Source organism: Apteryx rowi, unplaced genomic scaffold, assembly GCF_003343035.1.
Source record: "Apteryx rowi isolate R43461 unplaced genomic scaffold, aptRow1 scaffold_342, whole genome shotgun sequence".
In the NCBI taxonomy this organism is placed as follows: Eukaryota; Metazoa; Chordata; class Aves; order Apterygiformes; family Apterygidae; genus Apteryx; species Apteryx rowi.
In genome coordinates this window covers 978,651-1,000,840 of record NW_020449886.1, presented here as the reverse complement: position 1 = coordinate 1,000,840, position 22,190 = coordinate 978,651, and the positions used below count along the sequence as shown (strand labels likewise).

General features: G+C 38.2%; 1 protein-coding gene across 1 annotated transcript in view; it reads right to left on the bottom strand.

The window, feature by feature from the left end:
* Positions 1 to 1,448: 1,448 nt before the first annotated feature.
* The window catches only part of LOC112969296 (aldehyde oxidase 2-like), a gene marked incomplete at its 3' end in the record, with an annotated part of 40,684 nt that continues 19,942 nt past the window's right edge, over positions 1,449 to 22,190 (bottom strand). Inside the window, exons 17-32 of the mRNA XM_026072440.1 lie at positions 21,668 to 21,837; positions 20,611 to 20,722; positions 19,600 to 19,719; positions 18,786 to 18,882; positions 15,621 to 15,745; positions 14,303 to 14,436; positions 13,789 to 13,876; positions 9,973 to 10,059; positions 9,219 to 9,410; positions 7,714 to 7,941; positions 5,663 to 5,758; positions 4,599 to 4,727; positions 3,697 to 3,771; positions 3,264 to 3,316; positions 2,597 to 2,711; positions 1,449 to 1,514 (exon numbers count right to left, since the gene is read on the bottom strand). Of these exons, the coding sequence (XP_025928225.1) occupies positions 1,449 to 1,514; positions 2,597 to 2,711; positions 3,264 to 3,316; positions 3,697 to 3,771; positions 4,599 to 4,727; positions 5,663 to 5,758; positions 7,714 to 7,941; positions 9,219 to 9,410; positions 9,973 to 10,059; positions 13,789 to 13,876; positions 14,303 to 14,436; positions 15,621 to 15,745; positions 18,786 to 18,882; positions 19,600 to 19,719; positions 20,611 to 20,722; positions 21,668 to 21,837 (1,887 nt within the window). The remainder of the gene's footprint in view (positions 1,515 to 2,596; positions 2,712 to 3,263; positions 3,317 to 3,696; positions 3,772 to 4,598; positions 4,728 to 5,662; positions 5,759 to 7,713; positions 7,942 to 9,218; positions 9,411 to 9,972; positions 10,060 to 13,788; positions 13,877 to 14,302; positions 14,437 to 15,620; positions 15,746 to 18,785; positions 18,883 to 19,599; positions 19,720 to 20,610; positions 20,723 to 21,667; positions 21,838 to 22,190) is intronic.

Sequence of the window (22,190 nt, the reverse complement as noted above, 5' to 3'; positions counted from 1 at the left end):
GGCAATTCCGAACCTGTTGTATCTGTCGCTTTAATAAAATCTTATTCTTTTTTACTTTGCGAAACTGTCTCAGGGAAAGTCCTCAAACAGGGGGGCTCTGGCAGGCAAATGTAAATTACACAGATTCTTTTTACTTTGCGAAACTGTCTCAGGGAAAGTCCTYAAACAGGGGGGCTCTGGCAGGCAAACGTAAATTATAAAGATAAGGAAGGGCCTTCCGTCCCTCCCTTTCACGCGACAACAAGTAAAAGCTAAACCAACATAGACTAAAACAGGACCAAAGTGTCCTCATCTGACTTGCACAAATATTTTCATTGGCTCAAGTTCTACTCTTCCTTATTCCTGACTAAACTCACTGTAACTAGTGCAGTTACCTTTGATTTGCTTTGGCATAACTGAGAGCTGAGTCAAATCCACTGACTTCAGGAGTATTGCTCAAAGGAACTTCAGTAAGGAGATATTTGCCCAGGGACTATGACACAAATAGTCTGCTCAGTCTGATATTTATTTAAAAAGAATTGCGTATAGCAAGTGAAATCTCTTCTAAAGAACCTGTCAGACACAAATATCCGAGAGGCTGGATACGAAGAGAAAATAACAGGCCAACTTAAAGTAGGAACAACTGCTGAGGAGACACCCGGGCTATGACGGTGATGATGTAAGCATTGGTGCAACATAAACACAGAACCAAAGTGCTAAGGCAGAATGACTTTGGCAGACTTGGCAATCTTTGGATATGCATAATGAACATAATCTATTAAGCAAAGGGCAAGTATGTGAGGAAGAGCTTGTAACAGCATAAATAAGTAGGATAAGAAGGGCTTTTTAATTTAGGTCATATTTTTAGGAGCATTTCCTTTGACTCTGCAAAGAAATGACAAATATTTCGTACGCTTCTGAGTTCACCACTACTTTCCTATTTACAAACTATTAGCGAGTGACACTGCTTTTGTAAACATTCAATTTGTCTGTAGCTGTAGGTATCTGAATACACAATACATGGCTATGGATATGAATATTGTTATTGATGTGATATTGTTCCATGTCAATAGCTTTTTCCATGACATTTGAATTTCTTAACACAGCTGAAGTCAACAGCGCTTTGCAACTAGCTAAGATTTAGCCTTTAATCAATAATTTTTTGGGGTACAAATTCAAGAAAAAGTCACAAGGAGATGCAGGGTGCTAATCCTAAAAACAGTCTGTTGGACCTGCTTTTACTCATCACTTCTCAGAAGATGATCAAGAAGTAGAAAACTTAATATTATTTGTAGCTGCAAATAAAAAAGAAATGTTTGACATCTGCCAATCCAACCTCCTTGAACCTTAATGGATAGTCTCTCATAGGCTTTGGTGGAATTAAATTGATCAGTAACAGCAATTATTTAGACACAAAGAGCCATCTGTCACTAACATCTAATATAAAGCACAACTATGAAAGTACATACCTGTCCTATATCTATAGCTGGATTTATGCTAAAACAGGCATCCATGACAATATCTGTTCTGATGTTCTGTTAAATAAATAAAAGGTGTTATGAAGTTATATTTAAAATACACAACAACAAAGGGATGCTAAACAACATGCAGTCCCACCTACTAAAGATCGGTTATCACAACTATTACAAATTTATTCTGACAAATGAAAGCAACTTAAAACAGACTGAGCTGATGGAAAGTTCACCCAGATGATGCTTTTTGGTTGCCTGATTGTGTGATGTGGTGTGCCCATCCGATGGGGAACAGGATGATCAGAAATTCAAGAATGGCTTTGTTGCTTTTTCTTTGATGGAAACTGAATTGTCTGATGTTATATTTAGCCACTTCCTATGCTTTGCTGTAAGTGTGGAAGCAGTCCCCTGAAGTCCAGAAAACCAGAAGTTCCTGATGTGTAATGTAGAGGAGGGGACAGGGAAGAATGATTACTGTGCTGTCCTTATATAAGGTCCCATGGCTTCTCCTCCTAAATCCCAACTGGCTGTAGTTTGATGGGGTTTACAGACTCCAGTGACTTTGGAGCCTAGCTCCACATGGGTTCCACATCTGTAGATATATGGCAGTCGCTGCTGCAAAATGCATTTCCCCAGTAGCCCTGAAGACACTGGGTTGGTCTCCATACAATGCTTCCGAGAGTTGTCCCTGCACTGAATCCCCTTTGCAACAGGTATGCTATGTGAAAGTGGCTTCTTCTGTTTTAAATGTAGCCCTGTTAAAAAGGGGACTTTAACTAATGATCTGGGCTTGTGCTATTGAAGAGCTAGCTCACAGGGAGATGTCCAGAAGGTCTGACAGAATTTCAAAGCTGTCATACATGGTAGATACATTATTAGACCTTCTTTATTTTCTACTGTTCTCGTAGACTTTCTTATTATTCTGGTTAACATCAGACTTTTCTCCCCAAAAGAGGATTAACAAATTATATTGTAAAGGACATGTATAGCCATTTAGTGTTCTGCTGGCATTTTGTTGAGTACATTCAACAAAGACCATATCTCTATTCTCAGCCAAAAGGAGCAGAAGAAAAAACTGTCATTTGAGTGTAATGATGGGAAATTTACCCAGTTCTACTTCAATTCATCGTATTTTTTGCCATTACCTTGTGGTCTCCTGTCAGACAATCAATTTCTACTTCAGAACAAGCAACTCCAAACAGAAAATATGGGAAAGCACGGCCTTTCTTTGTGTCCCAGTTCATGTTTGTAACATAACCCCTGGAGGAAGTAAGAACATCCTTCAGATCAGATTAATTTGATCAAGACACCCCTCGCCCCATCATCCTTGTCCTCATTACTGAGGCCACTAGGGCAATCATATAGCACGTGAAGTAAATTCTCAAACATAACTCTTTTCTTAGGATCGCCATAGTCAAAGATGATCTGGGGTGTAGCATCACTGATAAATACCTGTTGCACTGAATGATTTGGGAGGATAGGATGGTGGCAAGCTGTGATGACCATGGAGCAAAATTCCTTATGGCCTTCCTGTGTCGTACTGTAGTTGGCACCGGAGAAGATTATGGCTCCGCTATCAAACTAGCTAACCAAGGATATAAAGTGCTTCTGAAATCAGTATGGGTTGAAAATAAGGCCTCCTCCTGTCTAAACCCTGCAGTCTGGTCCARGCAATTGTTTAATGGTTTGTATGCTGCATCTGATTTGGACAGAATAAGATTTTATGGGGAAAGTTTCATCATTCCTGCAACAAACTGACAAAGGGGCATCTTTGATGTCAAGACATCCAAAGAGACTAACAGCATTCCTTACTTGAAATAGCCAGTAGCTGAAAGACTGATGCTTTGCTTGTGAGCTTCACTGATCTGCAAAAGGTATATTCATTATTAAAGAGAAAGAATTAAAACAATATATATATATCCTTTATCACGTTTAAAGAAAAAGTGAAACTGGGGAGCCCTAAGTAAAAGCTTTATGTTTCCTTGTGCCCTGCAATGGTCTTTAGGAAGGGACACATGGCAAAAGACAGTCTCTGAAGTTGGCCAGATTTACCAGGCCAGTGGGTTGCACCACTTGCTCTTCCACTGTTCCTTCTCTTCCTCTCCTCCAGTTTACTTCCGGCAGGGAGGCCCCTTCCTCCCTCCGGAGGCAGAGGGAGGTTTCACTTCCTCTGCAATGGCAGGTTTCACACTACACCTGTTGGTTCATCATAACTTAATAGTATGAAATATAGAAAGGCACTTACCCAGTCTTTCCATTTGCCATTAGGATTTTTACTTCGGATAGGGTCTAGACGCTTCCAAAGGATTTGACAGGCATCCTAGGGAGAAAGAAAGTTGGGCACTGCTTACCAACACGCAAAACCAAATCTTTCTGCTGTTTTCAAAACAATACAAGTTCTTGCCTGGTTAGGTTAATTTGCTAAGTGTTTCTCCAGCATGTTCTGTTCTACCTTCAATTGGTAATGGCTCAAAGCAAGGTTGATTTGTGTTAGCAATTTCATACTGAAGGCCATAATTCTGCTCATTTAGTTACAACTTCTTTTCTCTGCTAATTGCCAGCTACTAATGCAGTACCTTGCAAAGACTGACACTGGCATCTGCACTAACTTATGTGGTCTTCACATACCAGACTCTCACTGAAATCATCAACAAAAGGAAGACAAAGGACGTGACTCCCCTCCCATTTTGATTTACTAGACAGAAAATCACTGKCTTGAGTGATTTATTGTGAAATAAATGAAAGCACAATTGATCACAAAGAATTAGGTAAATAAAGGTATTTCATTTTGATTATAAAGAAATGTACCTGAAATGTACCTTATGCTAAATTCCCCTTTAAACTGTGTTTAAATACTCAGAATAAACTGAAGTTCCATACATTCCTCTAACTGCAACCTAAAGAAAACATTTGTAAATCTGATACAGTAAAGCACAAAAAAGCAACCCTTTTGAACAGTGCTCAGTAATTTGCCTTGCTTTAAACTGTGCATATAAAATAACYAGAAAGAGAGATTTTGAGATAAAGGAACTGATTTGTTTTATAAAAGCTGCTCAAAAGAAAAATGAAGAAGTTATGAATCCTCAGAGGGGTATTCATTATTTAACAGAACCAATGATCATGTGAAAAAATGCAAATAAATGTAACCTGGACTGCTCTTGCATTGATTTCCGTTCCAACTGAACCTGCTGTGTATTTGCCATTAGGTACGGTTGTTGTGCTTGTTTCACAGAAGTGTATATATGACAATGGTATCTTCAGTTCACGACTGGCAATCTGTAATAAAAGTAAAAAAATAATAATAATAATAAAAATATATATATATATATAGTTCACTTGAAGTGACAGTCTCAAGTCAGGAAAAATAGAGCATTGCCATTCTTCTCTTTCTGTATACACACAAAGAAATGATCAAATTCAACAGTAACACTATAACTGGGACAATCATTGAAGTCTTCCTTAGCAATTATTCTGTAAAATAAATATTTTGTAAATAATATAATATAATACAATACAATACAATACAATATGTTTTGCCTCTAATGAACTGCTCTCTCTAATCAGGTTTTGTTTATATGTGGAAAATTTTGAATCGAATTTTAAAAACAATAAATCACTCTCCCTTCTTGGATATCCAAATCTCACCTTCATGTTTTCCTTGCTACCTCATTTGAAATGATTTGGTTAGTTTGTGTTTCCACTTCACTGTTTTTCACAGTGCTCTGATATTCTAATGTTCATTCAGCTCATTTTGAAGGAGAGGCTTCATTTTAGCTGCAAAATGACCTATATGGCACATAGTTTTGTTTACCACTATTTACACCAGAAATGCCTAATAATGGACTGATGTTGTCATTGGTGCCAAACACACTACAAAGTTAATTCTACAGCATTTTAATTCCCTGTGCAAATAACTGTTAAATCCTTTCCGCATGCGTTCTCTGTGCCTTAGCTCTCCTGATAACAGTGATGGATCCCATGAAGAGGTTCAGCTCTTACCCAGGACTTGAGAGATCACTTTTGTTACAGCTTTTATCTTTCCCAAGGTTTGTCTTCATCAATAACTCAGAAGCAACGAGCCAACATTAAACTTAGCCTTTTTATGCCTATAGAATTTGTCTTTTGGATTTCTTATCACCATTCATCCTCTTGGCTCAGTTATCTTTCTCCGTGTATTTTGTTTACGCTCAGACGGTATCTCTCTGACTCACCTGTAACATCTTAGTGTGAATTCCTTGTCCCAGTTCAATTCCACCATGAGTCACTAGTACAGATCCATCTATATAGATATGGACGAGAGCTCCAGCCTAAAGAAAAGTCACAGAAACTTGGTGATAACTTTTACTGCATTGAACAGAGGTGCATAAGAAAAAGAACAAGGAAAAGACAGATTTCATTCACAGGAATCAGTATATCAAGAGGGAGTGGAAATTCTCTAGCAGTCTGACAATAACAAATTTCACTGCTCTAGGAAAAGGCGGTCTTTAACTGAGCTAGTCATTATTAATGGGAGGGATCACAGTAATTAGTTCAAATAACAGAACACCACATTTTTCATCTTGTGAAATAGGGTGAATATGAACATTTGGCTCTAGTTATAATGCATGTGTAGCCTCACATACTATTCCATCCTCACCCACAATAAGAAAAAGACAGAGGAGATTTTGATTCTGGTTTAAAAGTAGTTTGGACAGCAGGCAAGATATTGATGTCTGGTCTACAAACAAGTTCAGATATCTCCTCCTATGAACATCTATAGAACTTTTCCCTTAGAACAAACAATAGCAGAGTTGTACTGTTGTAATTCTGAAATCAAGGGATTAATCCTAGCCCTTTCTGTTTGCATATATTCGTACAGGATAGTAATACGGACTGATGTCCACAGTGTATAATTTTGATGGAGCAATGACACAGCTGCTCTTCCATTCCCTCTCATAGGCTGTCAAGAGAATGGCTCAGAGAACCTGTTTCACTGTCTGTTCTTTTTTTGGTGCAGTCCTTTGGCAATAGATAGCTATCTTAAATATGGGAAATGCAAGAAGGAGATGGTAATGTAAGGATTTTTCATTCATGGATAAAATCAGGAACAAATAACCTCTCTGTGAATGGTGATGAAAGAAATCAATCCCATACAAGCCACCACTCCTGTGAAGGAACAAGTGGCTATGAAAGAGGACTAGAAATTCTGTAAAGAGACATTTCTCTGCAGTGTGCAGTCAGCTCCCAACGCTCAGAGATGAAGCAATGGAGCCTGAGGTATTGTGAAATACAGTGCCTGCAGGACATCTTTTTATTCGCTACTAATTCTACACTGAGAAATAATGGCCATGTGATCTTTTTGGTGCCAAATTGTGATGCTTCCAATCAAGTAACATTTTGTTGATGTCAATTAGAATCTCAGCTGACTGAGAACAGAGTAAACAATAAATCTATTCTCTAGGAACTAGTTCTATATTTTTGGAAAGTCAACACAATGCCTGAGCTTTATTTTGAAGGTTTAGATGAAATTTAACTATTATTTATACCTCTTATTGTCCTTTTGTATCAGATGAATTGTGGTCTCTAGACTCAATGTTTCTTTACCATGAGAACATTGTTGGGTGACACAGATGAATCTCTCTCTGAGCTTTTTCTTGATCTACAAACTTGTCCAGAAAAAAAGCAAGAGATGGAACAAACAACTAAGATGTGAACCATATCAATTTAGTTTATTGTGCATTGTACCCTCATACACAAATTATAATTTTTGTTTGTTTGTTTAATCTGAAACTCATTTAAAAGAATTTTTGGTTCAAGGCATGAATTAAAAAAAAAAGTCAGAGCTGGAAAATTTCCCCAGAAATACCATTATCTTCATCCACAAGAAATTCTAGTAGCAGAGGTTAACCTATCACATATCTGGGTCTATGTGAACTTATAGGAGTGGTCATTTTTCTCACTATGGACCTGGCAATGGAAGGTTCCAGGTTCCTTATTTTGACACTGAATTATTTATTTTTTTGCTGGATGAAGGTAGGATGTCGGAAATCAGAAATCCAGGTTAATTGTTTTGTATTTAGTCAGCATTTATCAGCCAGATATGGTGATACTCTTTCTGAAAGGAAGTATAGTTCAGTGGATGATATTTTATGTTGGTCCAACCTGACATGTAGGAATTTTTCTCTTTCTCTCTCATTCCTGCCTGTGGAGATTATATTTCCTCTTTTTTTGGAGAGAAAATTAGAGGTATTATATTGTAAAGGCTCCTTTTCAAAGAAGTTACCTGATGGTAATAGGTTGCATTAAACCCAACAGAAAACTTCATGGGAATGATGGCAATCCCTTTCTTTTTCCAATAACTTTTCTTGTTAAATTCTTCCACCGTTGCTTTCCTGCTGTAATATTCAGACTTGTCCAAACATTCTTCCCAACATTTCCACAGATTCTCTGCATCAAACTCTTCTTTGAAGGCAGTTAGGTTAATTCCTTTGTACATGTTTAGTTCCCTAACCTAAAACAGCAAGCAAATTTACACAGTGTTGAAAAGAAACATGGCCTTGTATAATGACATATTATATATTATATAATGACATATTAATATAATTAATACTTAATTATATTAAGCATAATGACTTATTCCTTTCTCTAAGGAAATTGCTGCCCAAGTGGCCTGATTTTTTTGCACACATCACATATCCATGAATTTAAGTGGTTTCAGTGGGATTGCTCACATGAGGAAGGACTGCTCAAGAGAGAGACGACTGGTAAACTCAATTCTCAATAAGACTAAACAAAAAGCACAGAACAACATGGAGCCAGGTGAAAAGCTCAATAGTGATGAAAGAAGAGTAGAATGGACTTCTGGTAAATCTCAAGGAGACCTTTGAAAGTGGGGAGACAACAGTCATAGCATATAAAGAAACCTTGGAGCAGCTCTGGGGAAGGCACAAAGTCTGGGCAAGACCTGAGGAAACTATCAAAGGGCTGGAGCAAGGCTTGGGCTTGGAGGTAGCAGGTAGGTAAGTGAGAGCAAAAGTTAAAAATACTGTGTGGGCTTTGGAGATATGTCTGAAAGCTTACCTGAAAGGTGATAAGGGAGAGGGAAGTAAATGGGAGAGGGAAAAGATTCAAAGAAATTGGGAGAAGACATGATGGTTGGTATCCTAGGAAAGGAAAATGATTTATAAACCACAGCTTAGATATACATTGGTACATACAAAAGAGCAAAAGGTTACACTGGACTGGGCAGTATGTAAGGAAAGGATAGAACTTGATGATAGGAGAGGAATGGCAACAATTAAAACTGTTGAGAAACTGGATCTGAAGACTGTGGAGAAGCCAGAAATGCCAGCCTGGTACTGAGATGACAGGAGTCAGCTAACTAAACTGTTGATAGACAAAAACAGAAGAGGGAAAGCATGGACAGAAAAGATGGAAAGTCCAGTTCAGAGAGGCTGAGATTCAGGTGATGGCTGAACATACACAGAGAGATATGAAACTGGACACACAGCACAAGAGATTACACTATTTTGACTGGAGTTGGTCATACCAACAGGACTCATCAAACATCTTGGAACAGATTCTTGGCCAGGTTTTTCTACTGTTATTGGGATTATATGAGGTATTATTCCATGGAGGCAGAGGTGCTGAATAAAGTACCATTCAGCCCAAGTAACATTGATAGATCTGGCCCTATAAAAAAGGCTTAAGCAGAAGGAGCTTGCAATAGTCTAGGTCCTAGAATTCTCTGTTATGCCACGTTTTATTTGGTMATCTTAGTTCTTTTACCTTCTCATGTGGTAGGCCAGTCCGGGTTGCCACAGCCACAATACAGGTCTCCTCAAACAGACCTGCTTGGGGAAACCCAAATCCTCGGAAAGCAGTATTAGAAGGCAAATTAGTCTTGCAGGCGTGGCCCCTGACTCGAAGATTAGGGATATTATATGCATTGTCCACTTTCAACACAATATACTCAATCACCTGTAATAAGAGAAGAGATTACAGTTGTTCAGATGGTTCCATTTCTTTTAAAAAGACAATGAAACCTGTGATAGACACTCAAGAGACCAATGAGGCATAGATACTTTAAAGGTGGAGCAGAACTATACTAAGGAGGCCTGTTGCTCTTCTGTTGTTTACCCTAATGTAAATAAAGAGAAACTGCATTTAAGTCAGTGGAATTACAACAGCATAAATAAGCATTACTGAAGGAAGAATCAGATCTTCAGTTTGGGGGAAGTGAAAGAACAACTTTATAATAATATGCTACCTAATAAAACTTCTGCCTTGAGCATGTTTCACTGAACTTATAGATCTGAATTTACTATGTCTAATCTTGCCTGACAGTAGATACTGTTCCTCCTTAATGGGATTCTGTAATCCACATCTGGGTTACAGATGCATTTCTACTTCAGGCAGGTGAGAGATATACTTAACAAGAATAGACACATCCTTAATAGAAACAATTTGGAACAAAGAGCTTTTATTTTCATTTTGTGACCAGTTAAGTCAGTATAAGTGGTATCAGTGAAGAAGGACTTACCAACTCAGATTCATCTTTTGTACAGCCACCATTTATATAACACTGAAAATCTGCTGCTATGATTCTACCATCATTCATGAATCCAACCTGTAATAAAGCAACCAATGCACTTGTGGTCTTTTCTTTGATTTATTTCAAACTTCTTTTTGTAAATAAGCTAACCAGCTTACAAATACAGCATGAGGTTCAGACTACAGAACAGAATGGGTATTTTACCACTGAACTGGAAAAAAGACCTGCATGGATTTCTGACTATAGGATGGTATCACTTTGGATCTGAATATGCAAACCAGGAGCAAAATACCTGTGAAAGCTACAAATCATCAGAACATCTCATCTGCCCACGAAACTATTTCCCCACCTGGATGTTCACTATACTGCTACTCACACTGAATGTGAGAAGCTTGATCCCCACTGTTTTTCATATGAAGGGAGACCAGAAAGAGGATGACAAGATCACTAAAGAAAATATTAAGCAAGATAATGCTTCCACTACTTTCTGACAAATTCCATTTGTAATCATCTTTCATCCAGATAATTACCTAGACAGTATGATAACATGAACCAAAACTGCATATATTTTACAGACGACACACTTAGAAATATCCACCAAATTTAAAATAATTCTAGTTCTGGTTCTTTCCCCTTCAACTTTAAAAACTGTAGTATATGTTTGTTTATTTTAATAGTTTATACAATATCATTTAAAAGGGAACAATCATAGAAAATTGTGTAATAATTGGGGCCCAAATTGTTACATGATGTAAACTAATTCAGCTCCATCAGGATTAAGGGTAGGAAAACAAAAGATAATGAATATTACTGATGGCTAAAAAAACCCTGCATGGCTGCATGGATAGGATAAGAGAGGGGACTGACAGAGACAAGTGGTTTATGCTTAAAATAGTTAAGCTGTTCATGCAGTTTCATGCAGTTTTTGCAGTAATTGCATCTAGGTAAAGGAGAGGTTAGGGCTGGGATTAGATTTAGGATTTAAGAGATCAAGGTCAACAACCCTTCTCCTCCAAAATTGTAACCATTATCCTAATTTTAGGGAAAAAAATGGGAAGTTACAGCTACATCAAAAAATATGAACTATAACTCTGTGGAGGCTTACAGAAAATTCATCAAAAAGGATAATTCCTTCTTTTTTTCTCCAAAAGCATAACCTTAGTCATCACTCATTCCTAATTTTCATCCTAGCTTCAAGATACCAAGATAATGAATACAGGCACCTGAATTAACATGATTAATTAATTGCTGCTTCCAACTAATGCCATACCTAAGTATCGAGCTCCATGTAAGATTTGTCAGGAAAATAAACTCTCCACTGCTTCTTTCCTCCAAGCCTAATCCTGCTTCTAACATCAGCCATAGGACCCTCAGGTAACTAATAACTGAAACTAAAGCAAACATAAACTTTTACCACTTTCAGTAGCTTTGGGATTCATAGACAATTCATCGAAAAAATAAAATGTTTATGTCTACTTCTACCTCTCACAGCACTAACCATAGTCTCAGAGATCCCTGGTTAACAGGGATCACCACTGAAAGGAACCATAAGCCATATGTCCCTTTCAACACCACCTCAACAAAGCTTGGAGCCTATACAGTATTTTGTTAGAAATAATACTTCATCATCACTTCTTTTGCAAAACCCAACCCTCACTCTTACTAATTCCTGAGTAAAAAGTATTTGCTCCAAACTAAACATAAAGCATACATCCCATTCAAGAGCTATCTTCCTTCTAGCACAGAGGCTCATGAAAGATCGTGTAAAAAAACCAAACTCCACACTTCGTTTTTTCCAACATCCTAACCCCAAGTTTAAAAATACTCTAGTAAGCAATATCTGCACTAAAACTAAACATAAAGCATACCTCCTTTCCAATATCTACTCTCCTCCAAGCTCAGATGCCTATGTAACTTAGGAAATCAAACTCCAGAATACTAATTCTCAAACACTGTGACCTTATTCTTCCCCTAGCCTCTAGAATCCCCAGGTAGCCAGTATGTATACAAAGTTTTTCAAAAGCTAGAATTTCCACCAGAAGATCTTACTGCTATTGTCTTTACATGACTTGGCAAGGTCGTCTTTGCTTCTTTTCCTTAACATACTTCTAATGCTAAGCTTGGGCTCAGCAATTCTTGATGAGTGACATCTAAATCAAAARTTCAAAATATATGCCAAATATAAGGACTATGGGACAGGACCTACTATCAGTCCTCACTATAGCTTAAAAGGTCTCTGTGAGATTTAGCAAGAAGCCAAAGTCATCTTGCTTTCATTTCCCTAGGAAAATAGAGGGGGACATTGTCATTCCCTAACTCAAATCTAAATCTATAGTAGGGATTCTCAGTTAAAAGGTAACTCAACCAAAATAAACCATGAGCCAAACGCTGTCTCTCCAAGACAGCTATCATAGTTCTGCAAGGGCCCGTGCAAGGATAAGAAACCCTAGGCTTAGAAATACTGAGGCAATTGATTCCTTCAGCAAAACTAAACATAAGCCAGGAGCCCCTATCAACTGCAGCCCTCATCCTACCTTTGGTATCTGTGTAAGACTCATGAAAGAACCAAGATTCTCATTTCTTCTTTTTCCCAAACTTCACTGTAATGCTAATAATGCCTGCAAATTAGCTTTAGAAATACCTGGTAGCCAGTATCTTCAACAAAATTAAACATAAGATTTCCATTACTGCTTTACACCCTTCCGAGATGCCCATGAAATACTCCAGGAGAAAACAGACATCTCAGCCCTTGTTTTCTTCATTTTATCTCTAACTTTACCCCTAATGCTACCCTCAGCGATACCCAGGTAATGAATAGTTGTACGAATACTGAATATAAGCCTTCTCCTTTTCTAAAAACCGAGCTTATCAGGATTTTGAAGTTCATAGAAGATTAAGCAACAATCACTTTCCATCCCTTCTTTTCCTAATCCCTATCCATACCTGCAACCTAAATCCTAATACTAATAATGATCCTTTATCAATATCTGCCAATAACCTACTAATAAGCAGAAATTAAAATAAACAGTTCATCACTTACAACATCAACCTTCATCTCAGACTGAGGAAGAAACTGTAATCTTTATATTAGGCTTATCTTCAGATGTGTCTGGGTAACAACTACATGAAATATCCCAGCCTGGAAGTTCTGAATGGTTAACACACATAAACATATGCAATGCTAGGATGTGCGATCTCTACAAGACTGAGAAAGAAACCAAAATTCTCTTTTCCAGTTTTTCTCTAGCCACAATCCTAATATTATTCCTTGCATAAGACATAAATATATATATATATGTATGTATGTATGTATGTATGTATGTGATCTTTATATGCTGTAGAAACTCTTCACTCAACTGCACTACCCTTAGTTCCTGAAGTCTTTGCAAGGTTCAATAAGAAACTAACTGCTCAACCATTTTTCCCCAAACAATATTCCTAGCCCTAACCACATATTTTATCCCAGATTCAACCATAATCAGGTAACGGATATCCAGAAGAATATGAAATACATACTCTATTGACATCTGTCTGTCCTAACTCCCCTTCTTTGTCCTGTGGTTAATACAAGATTTAATAAGAAGTAAAACTTACTTTTCCCAAATTTCAGTTCAAAGCCTAGTCTAACCATAACCATAATCTAATAGCACCATCTCAGAACTCATGCAAGGTTGGCATTAGGGTTAGGATTTCAGAAAAGAAGGAGATTGGTTTCATGTTGTGTCTTACTGGTCAATAAAATGATTTGCCTCAGAAGAAACTAATACCCAGTAATTCAGCAAAGTATCTTCTCCTCTCACTCACTTTATATTTTCCGAAGAAAGGGTGCCGTCCACCAGTGATTAACATATCCATATTTCTTTCAAGGACAAAACGAACTGGACGCCCAGTCCTAAAGTGAACATAAAAAAAAAATCCACTTTTATTACAGCCTATACATGCAGATCACAAAGATGTTATATGGCTAACCTCTTAGTGGTGACAGTGGTGACATGTTTTAGGATAAAAAGCACTTTCACTAAATATCTAGAAGAAATTCAAGCCATTGTGCCTGGGAAAAGCCTGAATGGTTGGGTTTTGTACAGATCAGCCCTGAGAGAAAAGGCATGGAGGCTTTTGTTTTGGCTATCACATAGTAAGTGAATTCCATTGCCAAAAGCCCAGACTTTCAAGCCTCTATCCAAGATTAACTGCCAAAGAGAGAAGAAAGGCATTGTATTCAAGCCAACTCCCCAGTAGAGTTGAGGATTAAAGTTTGCTTTTAATTCAGTCTTGTCATCTCTAATTTGTTTCAGTTAAATCACTGAAAAGGACTTACTTGTTGGCTGCCACTGCTGCAATTACAGCAAAGAAAGAAGGTTTGGTAATCTTCCCCCCAAAGGCTCCACCAACATGTTTCATGTGGCACATAATCTTATTGGACTGGAGGTTTAAAGCCGAAGCCACTAATTCCTGCAAAAGGGAACATCCAGGATTTTATTGAGGATTGTCATTTGCCTACCAAAGTACATTAAAAAATGCCTGTTTTCCATGGCTAACCATATATTAGAAGCTAACAGGTCTAAGAATCACAGGCAGAAAATTGGAGTTGCTATAGATATGAAAATTTACTTCAAACAAGTGAAAATGAAAGCACAATCTAGTGGAAAGTAGATATGGAACAATAGCTCCACAAACTACTTTGACGATCTGATTCCAGATATAATAATCTCTACCTAGAACTGCACATTGCATTTGCAGCTAGATATAAAGCATCCACTAAAATACCAAGCTGAATGGAATGGAGTGGTTGTTTACAGCATGAAGGAGGGTACAGCTAAAATACTGATAAACCACTGCATTCTGAAAATACCTCCACAGACAGAGCTGCCAGAGATGCAAATAGAGGCTTGACTGAAAAAGGAGTTCAGGATCAGACTTGCACAGCTGACAGGAAAAGCTTAAAATTTGCAAGCCAGTGATCAACTGTAAAAGAAATCCTAACCATGCAGAAATTAACATATATTCATTGAAAATGTTTATTCTGCAGGCCCAGAATTCAATCCTGCATTCAGCTAGGATCTGTTAACCTTTCTTTGTCAATATTATTTCATATAATCCGTATCTTATCATTATTTTCATATTCATTTATCATTATTTACACACATGGCCCCATCACCATTAACAGAACAACTTGTATGAGCAATACAACTCTTTTTAAAGCTGAAGATGCTCATTCCTGCAAAAAGTGAATGTCCAATTCATGCTTAGAGTTGAGGATTCTCTCTGATTTTAGCAGGGTTTGGCCAGTATATCTGAGACAGAGACAGAATTAGGCTTTTCTCAAAAAAAGATCAGAGCTCTATTATCTGTCCTTTGTCCACCCCATAGTTATATTGCTTATTATGTCCACACTGCACTGGATAGTGCAAATAGCATGCTGCTCACAAGACCCACTGTTGCATTCAGTTTCATCATTAGTGTAGCTGGGCCTCTTTATTTTTATAACAAGATCCAAATCAATTCATCTGAATTGGGAACACCATTAGGGAGTTTCAAGAGAAGCACAGAAGCCTGAAAGCAACACTCTTCACAAGGCCACGTAGTTCAGCTTTAAGGTTACTTAGAAAGGGAAGAACATTAATGCTTTGTTTTACCTGTACATCTGTTGCATGCTGAGTTGACACATACACATCCATTTCTTTATCCTCCATTCTTGGAATAACAAGCACACTGTTCGTCTCCAGGTAAAAATGCTCCTGTCCTCCAATATGCAATTCACCTGTACATTTATAATTACAGGAAAATCTAAGCTGGGTTTCATAATCAAATGAACAGGGAGGAAATTTATATATGCCTATATATGTATAACAGGGAAAAAGAGTTTCACATAGAAGAAAAATAGTTTCATTTATTTCTGATTTCTTTGTATGTCATGTTTACACCTTGTGAGACCATGTGTTTATTAGGAGGAAATTAGTCTGTTATATCACCTAATTCTTATATAACTTTTCTTTCCCAAGGTAAGATCAATATCAGTTTAATAGCTGATACTTTTTCCCCTTCAGGAGGCTACATCTCATCTACTATAACAGGATTATAACCTATCCTCTTCTGAATCACTCCATGAGGGAAAACATCGCTTTTCTTGTTCTTTCTTTCCTATCCTCTTTGCACCAGTGTGCCCTTCTCCTAGTGCACTTTGTTCAACCCAGTCTTGACACTTTCCTTTTGTACAGTTCTCCTTACAGAGAGGAAAATCAGTTAGCGCAGCACAGTACAGCAGAAAAACGAATTCTGTCAATTCTCTGTATGATCTTAACTTTATGCTACTCTTGGGTCTAACACTATTTCCCTAGCAGTTATTCCTGAAACACGTTTGTGCAGAAGTAGTAGGGATCAGAACTGAAGCCACTAGAGGGTGACATGACCTTTGTTCAGGAACAGTTAGAAAAAGTCCACAGGAGAGCAGAAAAAATCATCAGAGGTCATGGACATACACGTAGAGATTGACCAAACTGAGTTGGCCCAGCCTAAAAAAGAGAAGGAAGATATGAATCGTGAAATACATGGAAGGCTGCTGCTAAAAGGAAGCGAACAATCCGTGCTACGTGTTCACAGCAAGAAGCATAGTAGTACTTAACTTGCAGCCAATTCAGTTAGCTGTAAGGAAAACTCTTCTAATGACAGGAATGCTGAAGCACTGGAATAATCTGGGGAGGCTGCATAGTCTTCATGTCTGGAGGTCTCCAAGAACAAATTAGATATACTCAATCGTTCTTTCAAGAATAATACAGATAGAATTGATACTGGAAAAGGAAAAGGGACTGATGGCTTGCTAAGTTCCCTTCTGTAGTGAGAACACCTGCGGAAGACCTGGCGAGGAGTCAGTGACTGGCAGAGTAGGTGGTAGCAGGCCCAGCGTGTGAAACTACACACTGACCTAATTCCCATCAGGGCCAGGCATGCATATTCCGTTTTGTCAACAACATCTAGCTGCTTCCCAGACAGTAGCTTCTCAAGGTTAGCACAGTTGAGATAAGGAAACAGTTCTAGTAGATTTAAGGGGCCCTTAGGAACAACGAGTTGAGTCCCACCCGTGCATCCGACCCGTGAGTCATGCCTGTGCATCCGACCCGTGCCTCCAGCAGCCTCCTATCAGTGATCCCTCCTCGCAGTTCCCAGGGCTCCCCATGCAGTCTGTAGTGTAAGTCCTTTATTAAATCTATCCTGTTTAATCCCTTATGAACCTTGAGTGTCTCTCTCCACCGGTATCTGACCCTCTCTTGCCCGCCCTGCAGTCACACCTTTTATGATCAAGCAGGTGTTAATACATGTGTAGTTAGTATTCAGTGAAGAGAAAACCTCAGCTGCAGAAATTTGAGGAGTGATAACAGCAGAAAGTAGGTATGGTAATATATGTCATAAGAAAACAATCAGAAAAGCACATGAGCAGGATACATGCATTATCTAGGCTTTATAATGTGCTCAGTAGCAAATTTCAGTGCTGCATTCAAGTGTCAGAAGCACAAAACTAGGAAAAGGATTAAAACTGGCCAAGCCAGTGAAAGATAAGTACTATATATATTGATATCATATATCTTAATGTCTTTTACACAATCCCACAGACCACTGTCATAAACAAGTTGAGAAGTACAGTTGTCCGATAAGAGATACAACTGGTTGAAAACTGCACTCAGAGAGCAATTTACAGGACTGGCTGTCAAGCTGCAAGGATGATGCAGGTGGAATTGTGGAGGAGAGAATGTACAGATAATATCAAACTGGTAAAGGCTGCAAAGCCCTTAAAGGACTGGTTCAGATTTCAAAGTGATTTTTCTACACTGGAGAGATGGCCTAAAATCAATGGGATAATATTCAGTACAGGTACCTGACAGTATTTAAAGTACTGCTGAACAAGATCTAGCAGGGATTACACAGGAGCTCAGCTTGACTATATATCAACAATTAATACTGCCACAACAATCCTAACCTCGTTCTGCAGTACTAATGTTATATAAAATTTCTGGGAGACTCTGCTTGGCATTGGTGAAGCCTCACCTGAAATATTACCCTAATGAAGTTGGATGTAGTAAAATTAGAGAGAATTGAGATGGGAGCAGTGACAATGATAAAGGTTACCAAACATTACCCGTGAGGAAGAGATGAGAGGACATTGTTTAGAGAATGAATCTTTAAAGTTTGCAGGAAGGGGGACTTAGGTTAGGTGTTAAATAAAATGCATATTAATTGTAAGGACAGTTAAGTTCTAGAACCAGCTACAACAGGAGGTTGTAGAATATTCTTCACAGATGGTTTTTAAGCACAGGTCTGATACCCATGCACAGGGTATGGTCTGGGGGCTCTGGATTCTGTTTAATGTTTGAAGATTGTGGATTTGATGAGTGTGTGAGTGTTCCTCCAGAACAGTTTACTATGATCCCCTTATTTCTGGAGTTAGTCCTAAGTCAAGCAGTCAGTTTAAAATAGGATAGGTTAAGTTAGCTAATAGCCATAAAACAAAGCCTTATTTAGCTGTAATGTTTGACCTAGGAGTAGGGCACTTCATTTGAGTTAGCTGATTTCTAAGACAAGGAAATGGTAGAATTTAGTCTACATGAGCTAGCAGGTGTTGACTAAGCTTTATTTAAACTCATCCATTTCATCTCCCTTCCTAGCGAAGGAAAAAAAATCAACAACAGAGTAACTTTTGTTGAGAAGAGAATAGAAATTTAAATTTAACCACCAGCTGGAAGTAGTCAGATTCTGAACTAGCAGGACTCCTCCCCTCTCCCATCTCACACACTGCATGTATGAACTACCTTCTATGATTTCATCAGCAGACTTAAATCCTTTCTCAATATCTCCTTTTTCTATTTTTCTTTCTTCAGTAATGTACAAATTATGTTTTATTGAATCCTGCAGAAAGAAAAAACCCCGCACATCAACTGTAATTTAGACAGTCAGATCATTTTTATATAGTACACTCATTCATCATCCATACAATCAGTTGGACAGATGGTGGTAGCTAGGTACTAGAAGAGCAGGACAATTCACCACCACCAAAGAGAGCCTCTGTTGTTTCCTTTTTCGTAGTTCATGTCATTCTCTCTTTCCTCCAGACTAGAAATACTAAATCTCTGTTAATGACATTCATAGCCTTTGAAAAATATTTCAGAATCAGACTGCTTGCTACTAAAAACCTGCCAGACTTGAAAATGTTCAGAATATGAATGCAGGATGTGTGATTCCAGAACTTCTGCAAACATAGACTCTCAAAATTAATTCTATACTGACCTTCTCCTGCTGGGAATTTGGCTCCTGGAGGCATGAAAATGCTCACTTAAAACTTTCCAAATATTCTTTAGCAGAGTGTCTATCTCATCACAGGTCTACAAAGATCAGTCTCTGACACACGGATGAATAGGTATCTACTAAGCAAATTTTATGCTTTAAAAAATAAAACTTTGGAGGAAGTCTATACACTTTTTAGTCATCATCTTGAAAACAAAAACTCACATCTCATGCGAAAGAAAAGATAATACAAAGTCTGGCAGAGATCTGCATGAGAAGATAAATAGTGAATGAGATGACTTAAGAGCTTTACCAGACAAGGAGGAAAAGATGGATTGTTACCTCAATGGTCAGAATTGGCTCCAGATCTTCATACACTATCTTCACCTTTTCAGCGCCTTGCTTTGCCTGAGTCACTGACTCTGCAACCACAGCACAGATTATCTGACCAACACAAATCACCTGCAACAGACCAATGTATTACCCAAGGAAAAAGTGTAGGAGTTGTTACCTTCCTGTACAAAAAAGTGTGCTTTGTGGGAATAGGTTACACTCAATTCTTTCCATTTAAAATATTATCCCAGTGCAGACCTATCTTCATTAGATGAGAAATGCTATTGGTATCCCTCATCTGCTGCAATGTTTCCAGCATTAGGAATGCTGCTGACATCAGCAGTCATGAACATTTCTCTTATGTCTGTCCTGAGGTGGCCAGGTAGTGTACTAAGTAAAACATCCTCTGGCACAGACTGCTTTCCTTGTCTCTGCTAGAAAAAAAAGGAAAATCAGACAGGAAGGAGAAGAGAGGTAAGAGCAACACACTAGGAATTATGCTTGCCCCTTTCTAAACACCAGGCTACAGTGTCACTTGTGATGGAGACATAAAGCCTGGGACATTCTGTATGGTCATGCAGGCTGCATTTCTTAGCTCTGCTGATATTCAGCATTAAGACACAGAGTGTTGCCTCTCATTGCCATATTCTCATGTATAAACTGGCAATTAATTTCATATTGAATCCAGCTGGGAAAAATCTCACTTTATTTCTCATCCTCAAAAGTCTCAAATGCTATGCCTATTTCATCTTTTCTCAGAAGCCACAGCAATCGCTCATTTAATAAGCGCTAAAGAATCACTGATGATTCATTTAAAACCCAAGTGATTTAAGGGAACTTCGCATGTCTCTCTCACTGGGGAACGGTAATTCTGTACAGCCCAGCCTGCCCAGTACTGCATTAATAACTCTTACAATCATTCTCTTTTCATTGCAACAAGGACAGTAGCTGCAAAATCACTTTCTTTTTTGTTATTAACTGAAGCAAAATGTCCAGTCACACTACCAGAGCAAGAAATACCTTGTCTTCTGCAAATGCTTGCTCATCATTGCCATTTTCTCCTGGAACATCTCTTGCTGTCACCACATCAACCACTCCCGGCACCTGAAGGGCCTCTGATGCATCAATTGATCTGGAAAGTAGAGCATAAACATAAATGAATACAGTACATGGCACAAACATCTCTAGTGTAAGCAATTCCATGAACTTCAGGACAGAAACATAATCCACTTGATATTCTGAACAAAGATCTCACAGAGAAGAAAGTGGAAAAGTGTTGATTAGCATATTCAGAAAAAAATAAGTAGAAAGCATGAGCATCTGTGTGTGAATAGCATAAAATAGCTCCTTAAATTCTAGTCCCAGCACATTCAAGATCTAAGAATATATTTTCTTTCTACACTTTTTGTACTGAAAGGGGTGAATACATTAATATGGACTCTTCTGTCCATATCTGACACCATCTAAAACACACAGTAAGGTAATTCTTACCTCATTTGTAATACATACCTCATAATGTGGCCACATCAGAAGAATAAAAAAAAGTCTTAATATACTTATGTGTGTATATTGCTTGCAACACAAGCATTCAAGTTTAAATACCCAGGCCTCCTGTTTTTGCTGTCGTGGGCCCTTCTCTTCCAATATAAACATCATTCATATGAACAGCAATGAGCTGTACAAAGAAACTGCCCTGCAAATTCAGTCAACTTCAAGTGGTGATGGCAGTGAGGAAGACTACGTGATACAGCTACCAGACCTTCTGGAAAACTGGGAAGTGAGACACTGTTTGCTACTGAGTCTATGACAATAAGCAGCTACTGTATTTGAGGTGTGTCAACAGATGCATGCTTTCTTGTTTCAGTCAGTAAAGCCATGCATTTAAAAAAAATACCAACTTATGTTCATTCTATGAATTACTGTCTCAGGCACGGCACCTCTTCTCTTTTCCAACCCTCACTTGATGAAATGAATGAAGGTGCTTAATTAGAATGATGGAAGTGTGCTGGAAATATGTGGTGAATCATGTAAATGGCCTCATATTATAACATTTCTCTGAAAGTTTTTTCTTACTTACATAATATTTGCATGGGCTTTAATACTGGTTACCACAGCCAGCGAAAGTTCTCCATCAACTGGACGAATGTCATCAATGTAAACTGCTTCACCAGTGGCATGCTTAATACCAGACTGGTGCATGATGGGACGTCCCACAGGATCTTGTGACGACTGTCCTGGGTCAACATCCTGCATAATAGGAATGTGTTATCCTCAAGTCAGAATAATAATTATACAAAGCCTTACTCACAAACACTTTCTGAGATCATTTTGTGATTATTAAATCCATGTGGAAACCATCTAGATTTTATGATAATATTCATGGGCAACATTCGAAAGCTCTAATTCCATTTTTAGAATTTTTGGTATACTGGCACCAATGTGTCCTGATTGAGGCCAGAAAAATCTACTGTGTTAGATACTATTCACATCTCTGGTAAATGGCAGTCTCTTCCCCAGAAAGACTGCAACATATAAATGGAAAAAGCAAGAAAAAGAGAGGTAAGAGGGACAAAATGACTTGTCCACACAGCGGAACTGTG